General features: G+C 48.1%; 1 protein-coding gene across 1 annotated transcript in view; it reads right to left on the reverse strand.

Annotated features, from left to right (window-relative positions):
• Nucleotides 1-7462, reverse strand: part of LOC107115054 (1-phosphatidylinositol 4,5-bisphosphate phosphodiesterase delta-1-like) — a gene marked incomplete at its 3' end in the record, with an annotated part of 17043 nt that overhangs the window by 6467 nt on the left and 3114 nt on the right. The window contains exons 3-4 of the mRNA XM_015416657.1: nt 6376-6505; nt 3524-3755 (exon numbers count right to left, since the gene is read on the reverse strand). Coding sequence (XP_015272143.1) covers nt 3524-3755; nt 6376-6505 — 362 coding nt within the window. The remainder of the gene's footprint in view (nt 1-3523; nt 3756-6375; nt 6506-7462) is intronic.

Here is a 7462-nt window from a genome sequence, read left to right on the forward strand (position 1 = left end):
CAGCTGCAAGTGGAGGAGTGGGGAATCAAACCCAGTTCTCCCAGATTAGAGTCCACACTAGGGTTGCCAAGTCCATCTTCCACCCCCAGCGGGGGACTTTGGGGGCGTTCTTGGAGGGGGTGGGGCATCCCTGACATGATGACGTCACGTTGGGGACATCTGCCCCCCCCCCCACATGCCCGTGCGCTGGATCTCCAGAAACGGCAGTTCCCTGCACTTAAAGGAGCCGGCGTTTCCCTTTTAAATGCAGGAGCCGGCGTTTCCCCTTTAAGAGCAGCCGCGTTTCCCTTTTAAGAGCACGAAGCTGGCATTTCCCTGCAAGCTTGCCGAGATTCGGCTTGGGAGGAAACACGGGTTCCACACACTTAAAGGGAGAGAGATGGGTGGCTGTGGGTGTTGGGGGCGGGGGACCCCCCCAAAACGGGGGACCCCTGGCAAACTTAATCACTACGCCAGGCTGGCTCTCACTGTATCACTGTATAGTTTAGGGGCCATGCCCATTCCTGTTCTTATCCCGACGTCAGCAACTAGCCAAAGAAGCCTGGCTTCAGGCACGATCATTTTCAGATGCTACGCTGTTGCCGGCTATGAGCAGGGTCTTTGCTGCTGTGGCCCCTGAACGAATAACATTCCTTCCCCGGTGAGCCCACAATAGCAGTTTCTCTTGCTTCTTTCTGGTGATCCACGGAAGTATGACTGTTCTGCAAAGGTTTCAAAGTGGAAGCCTTTGATCCCCCCCCCCTGGAACTTTTATTGTTCTAGATCGGGGGTCCCCAAACCCGGTGCCCACGGTCACCATGGTGCCCACCAGGTGCTTTTAGAAAGCCGGGTTGGGGCTTTTGCCCAGCAAGGCTTTGGACTGGCTGTCAGAGATTTGATTGGCTATGCCGGGGCTTTTTTTTGTAGAAAAAGCCCAGCAGGAACTCATTAGCATAATAGGCCACACCCAACAGCAGAAACTCATTAGCATATTAGGCCACACCCGGACAGTGCAGCACATTGGCATATTAGGCCACACCTGCATACCTTCCCTTGGCTTGCCCAGGTGCAAGTCGGCCCTTTAACAGGCCGGGGAAGACTCCGAGCAAATGCCTCCCCGATCCTTCCAGGACCCCCCCTGGCCTGCCCACCTCGGAGTCGCCGGGGGGGGTCGCTCTCCAGGCCTTCCCTCTGTAGCCATGCATGCAGAGGTTTTGGCTGTAGTGGGCGTGGCCAACTCGGAAGCCAGCCGGAACTCCGTTCCTGTGCGTCCCTGCCCCAAAATAAGCCCTGGGCTATGCTGAGTTTTAAAAATGTCGCTGCCACCACAACACATTGAGCTTCACTGTACAACCCAAGGTTAGCTGTGGCAGCCATTGTATGGAAGGCTTCACCTCCCACAGCAGCCATTTTATACCTGGGGGTCTTTTTGTAGAAAAAGCCCAGCAGGAACTCATTAGGATTGGCTCCATTAGGGGTGTGTGGCCTAACATGCAAAGGAGTCCCTGCTACAAAAAAGCCCTGGGTTTTGACCACAAACAAGGTAAACAGAATAAGAAGCAAAAGGTGGGTGTGGCTGGATGACCACACTTCTGGTAACATGGGGGTGCGTCCTAATGTGCTAATGAGCTATGCTGTCAGGGGTGTGGCCTAATATGCTAATAGGTTTTGCTGTTGGGTGTGGCCTATTATGCTAATGAGTTCCTGCTGTTGGGTGAGGCCTATTATGCTAATGAGTTCCTGCTGTTGGGTGAGGCCTATTATGCTAATGAGTTCCTGCTGGGCGTGGCCAACTCGGAAGCCAGCCGGAACTCCGTTCCTGTGTGTTCCTGCCCAAAAATAGCCCTGCCTGTGCCCACCACCTTGTGTCAGAGCTCCAGGGGTGCCTGCAGGTTCTAGATTCCTAGCTTTGCATTCTTGTCCTTTAGACCAGAGTATGAGTGCCAGTGGACTCAAACGTTGTTCCGCTGCTTCAGACCAACACGGCGACCCACCTGAATCTATCATTCTTTAGGCCAGGGGTGTCAAACATAAGGCCCGGGGGCCGGATTCGGCCCATCCAGAACTCTTATGTGGCCCGCAAGCAACTAGTACAAGGGAGGGAGTGCTGGGGGGGGAGTGGGCGGAGCTACTCCATTGTGGCTTCAAGCACAGTAGAACAACCTCGTCTCAAGCACTCAACACTCAAGCATCGTGGGAGCATTTGCCCAGCACTGCACTGCTGCCTCCCCAGTCCGCCCATGTGGGTTTTCCTCTGCGCCCCCCTCCCAGCCCACGGGGCTTTACAGTGAGGATACACCAATCTGGTGCTTACCAGCTGCTGTTCTTTATCCAGTTTCTATCTCTGGTACCTGGCATTATATTTTATGGCACACATGGCCCGGCCCAACAAAGTGACATTTATGTCAGATCTGGCCCTCGTAACAAATGAGTTTGACATCTCTGCTTTTAGACTTTCAGTTGGCTCTAAGGTACCTCCACTGGTGGAGGGAGGGTTAATTTCCCCGATTCCCACCTCCCAGTGTAGACTTCCCCCCTACATTGCCCCCCACGCTGTTCCTGAGGCTCCCTTGACCCCCGGGAGCAGAATTTTGGCACTATCAGTCAATGCTCCCTCTAAGCTGTGGAGTCTTGTGAGCAAAAATTATATTTCGTGAGCTCCTGGCATTAAAGTTGTGAGCGAGCGACTTGGCTCCTGCATAATTTAGTTTCTCTGGAGCCATCCGTCCTGAGCGAAGACAAAAATGTGTGAGCTGGAGGCTAAAAAAACTGTGAGCTGGCTCACACTAACTCAGCTTAGAGGGATGTCATGATCTGGGCTGTGCTACCAGAGGCCTACTAGGCCCAGAGAGCCTGGCTAGCAGTAGGTGAGTCTAAGCCTACAATTCCCAGAAGCCCCTGGGAGGTTTTGGAGCCAAAATGGACCAACAGGAAAAGAGGAGGGCTGGGAATAAAAGTTCTGGAGCAGCAGGAAGAGCTGTTCTTTCTTCCAGAGGGCAGAGCCGGAAAGAAGGCTGCTGCAGGGGAAAAACCCTCATCCTGAGAGAGGGGTGAGTAGTGTAAGGCCACTTGAAATAGTGAGCTATGGAAAGTAAATTTAGACGCGTTAGGGCATTTGATTTCTTTTCTTTTCACCCACTTACTGTTATTATTCTGCACCTTGTTGTTTGACCTCCTATAAAATAAACCTTTTCCTTGTTTTACTCTGCCTGGTCCTCACGCCTGTTATTCGGCCTAAAGGGAGGTCTGAAGGTCTTGGGAGGGCGCTCTGGGCCTTCTCAAGGGAACCTAAATCCAGAGTGGTGGCAGCGTCAGGTGACACCCCACCTGAGCCGTGACAAGGGATCACTGCTGTCAGTGATCGGCAGGAAATCCTGTTCCATCAGCTTCACCTCACTGGTGGTGCCTTAGATCCAACTGGATGTATTCACTGCTGTGTTTACATTTTTAAAATGTGAACCCCTAGGGAAGTTTTCTGCCGAAAGGCAGTATGTCGATATCGCAAACTGGGAAACCACTCAATCCCACGGTTAAGGGGGCCTACTAGTTTCGTTGGGTTCGTATCTCTCAATCAGAGACCGAGCCATCTCGGGTCCGGCGTCCTCCTCCCGCTGTTCTTCTCGGAGGAATCTCACCAGGTTGTCCACAGACATGACCTGTTCGGCGTCAGAATACCGCGAGAAGAGCCTGCCGATCTCCTGTCGCTCGGTCAGTAGCTTGTAGAAGACTTCGATCTCGTCGTCCTCCAAGGTGTCCGTTTGGGATGTGTCACACTGCTGCGGACACAGAGAGAAGAGGTGAAAGCCTTCTTTCCTTATGAGCCGTAACCTGAGCCAGAGCTAGACAATGCAAAACATAAGAAATCACCGGAAACCGTCAATATGGATCCCCGAGAGTAAGAAACCCAACAGGCAGCTCTTCCTGAATAAGCCTGGTGCCATTTCCCCCCTATCTGCATTATTGATTATTATCACATTTTCTTGAATGTTTAACTGGACTCACTGGGCCTATTTAGCGTTTATTTACTATTTCGTTTATTAATTATTTATTTATTATTTGTATTTATAGCCCGCCCATTGCGTGAGCGGGCTGGGGGCGGGTAACATCACAGAACAATACAATAAATACAGTTAAAGTTTAAAACAGTAACAAACATTAAAACACGATCCCAATTCAGACAAGTCAACTGGTTGTGGGAGGTTCCCTGGCATACGATTTGGATCGGTAGGTGGGTGACGACCACCTCAGCCAAAGGCCTGGCGGAACAGCTCTGTCTTGCAGGCCCTGTGGAATTGGGGAAGATGCTGCAGGGCCCTAATCTTGACTGGGAGCGTGTTCCACCAGGCAAGGGCCCTGGGACAACCAGGAGATGTTGGTCCATAGAGCATAACACTCTTTGGGGCGTATATGGGAAGAGGCGGTCCCTCTGATATGTGAGTCCCAGGCCGTGTAAGGCTTTAACGGTTATTACCACCACCACCACCACTACTACTACTACTACTATTATTATTATTTTTTTATTATTATTGTTGTTGTTGTTGTTGTTATTAATGATGAGCAGGGGTAATTTCCTGGAGGAGTTCACAGGTGCGAAGCTCCGGCAGTAAAGAGCCCAGGGGGTGGGCACAGGCAACAAGCCCCACCCCCTGCTCCCATTATTAATTAATTAATTAATGTGTTCTGTTTATACTTAACATTCTATAAAGTGCATTGTGTGTTCTTATAACATCCTAATCAGGTATATCTATTCAGTACATTCAATATAACAGTTCATGCAATATAACAACTACCAGTCAATTTTGCATCAGTATTTTAAAATTCTCAGTGGTGGCTCCACACTGGTGGAATGAACTCCTGGAAGACACCAGGGCCCTGCAGGACCTTTTACAGTTGTGCAGGGCCTGCAAGATGGAGCTCCTCCACCCGGCATTCAACAGCTGTATCAAATGAACTTAAGACCCTGCGCCCTAATACAACCTGTGTGTTACCAGTATGAATTGAACATCGAATGCTGTTTGTACCCCTTATTGTAATGGTTTTCTACTAATACCACACCATTGTTATACAAATAGCTTACTAGCACTTTATGTTGGGCTTTATATGCATATTTATATTTGTTTTGTTTTATCTGTTTTAAAATTTTTGTGTAATTCGCCCTGAGCCTGCTCCGGTGGGGAGGGTGGGGTATAAATCAATCAATCAAACAAATAAACACTCTCAGTCACATCTTTAAGTAAAATATCTTGGTTTTACACTCCTTACACCAACACACAAGCTAATCCGTACTGCAGTCTGAACACGTATTCAAGTGTTTGTGGGGGTTTATTTATTTTTATTTATTATTTATTATTTATATTTTTATCCCGCCCTCCCCGTAGGCTCAGGGCGACTTACACGGTATGTCACTGAAACATACAGTAAAACAGTAAAAACATTAAAATATTAAATAACATTAGTTATTATTAATTATAACCCGCTGGGCTCCCTTCCCTCCCTAAATCTCACCAACCCCAGGATCTGCCCTCAGATTTTCAGGAATTTCCCAAACCATTGCAAGGTAAGTCTTGGCAACTGTCAAATAAGCAAGCGTGGAAGGAAAACTAGGAGAAGCGATCAAAGCACACTAAGTAAACTTAGGATCTATCCTCTCATGGGCATCGCGAGGCCTTCCTCTCTCTCTCTTTCTCTCTCTCTCTCTCTCCCCTTCCCAGCTGATTCCTAGAAAATGTGGCTGGCTCCTACATTTTGCGAAAGTGTATGTATCCATGTTTATAAGCAAAAAACACCCGTAAACATCATGTATGTTGACCATTCTATAATAGTAGCATTCTATAATAGTAATAATATCATTCTATAATAGTAGTAATGAAAGAGGACTCAATAATAATTTGGTTAAGTGCGCGGACCCTAACCTGGGAGAACCGGGTTTGATTCCCCACTCCTCCACTTGCACCTGGCTGGATGACCTTGGGCAAACCGTAGCTCTGATAAGAGCTGTTCTCGAAAAAGAGCAGTTTCTGTCAGAGCTCTCTCAGCCCCACCTCCCTCACTGGGTGTCTGTTGTGGGGAGGGGAAGGGAAAGGAGTTTGTAAGCCACTCTGAGACACCTTTGGGTAGTGAAGGGCGGGGTATAAATCCAATCTCTTCTTCTTCTTCTATAATACTACTCATTAACATTATTATGCGCTAATACTGTAATCCATAATATAATTGCGTACTATGACACAACCTCATTATAGTTCTTTGCTTCATAATTTGGACTGAGTTTTCAATTTGCCCAATAAATTGGTCTGTAGTGTACAGATTCTACCATTCCAACGAATTCGTGTTTAATTTTGTTTAAGTTTGTTCTGTACCTCAGGAAGGTACGAAGTCCATAAATAAAATTCGCCTTACCTCAAAGATCTGCCGGGCATAGTTGTCGTCCACTTGGATGTTGACTTCTTTCAGGAAGTTCTTGAGCTCTTTAAGGGTCATCTTGTTATCTTTGTTCTTGTCCGCTTTCCGCAAACACGCGTGAATCCAGCTGTTGAATCGATTATAAGGAGCCTACACCACAAGACGACTGCCACACTTCATTCTAAGCATCTAGAAGTTTCCTGGAGATTTTTATCTATCTGTCTAATTTATACCCCACCTCTCTCCCAATGGGGACCCAAGATGGCTTACCAAATTCTCCTCTCCTCAATTTTCCCCTCCCAACAACCCTATGAGGTAGGTTAGGCTGCGAGTGTATGACTGGCCCGAGGTCACCCAGAAAACTTCCATGGCATTGTGGGGATTCAAATATGGTTCTCCCAGATCCTTGTCAGGGGTGTCAAACATGCAGCCCGGAGGCCAGATCAGGCCCCCGGAGGGCTTCCATCAGGCCCGCAGTGGAAGTGGCTATCTCCTGCTTCCAGTTCTGCTGCTGCTGCTGCATCATAGCTTGCTTCACCAAACTCTTAATCATTCAGCCATTTCATGTTTTAACCTGTGTTCTAGACTCAGAACTCTGAGCATGAGATTTCTGTGGTGAATGTCAATAAATCAAAAGTAGGTTTGCAGCTTACAGAGCTAATGTTTTAAGCATGTTTTTATTTTAAGTTAAAAAAAATCTTTGTGTTTGTGTCCTTTATAAAGTCTATATCTCCGCTACCAGGCATTACATTTTATGACACACATGGCTCGGCCCAACAAGGTCTCATTTATGTCAGATCCGGCCCTCATAACAAATGCGTTCGACACCCCTGCTCTAACCACTACACTATCCTTCTCAATGAGTGTGTGTGTGTATCTGAAACTGGCACCTAATTTCAGAATGGGTTTTGGAGGAAGAAGGAATGAAGGAGGTTTGGATTTATACCCTGCCCTTCACTCAGAGTATCAGGGCGGCTTACACTCACCTTCCCTTCTTCCTTCCACAACAGACGCCTTGTGAGGTAGGTGGGGATGAGAGAGCTCTTTCAAGGACTGCTCTTGAGAGAACACCTCTGAGAGAGCT

Source organism: Gekko japonicus, unplaced genomic scaffold, assembly GCF_001447785.1.
Source record: "Gekko japonicus isolate JY-2015 unplaced genomic scaffold, Gekko_japonicus_V1.1 scaffold6760, whole genome shotgun sequence".
Taxonomy (NCBI): Eukaryota; Metazoa; Chordata; class Lepidosauria; order Squamata; family Gekkonidae; genus Gekko; species Gekko japonicus.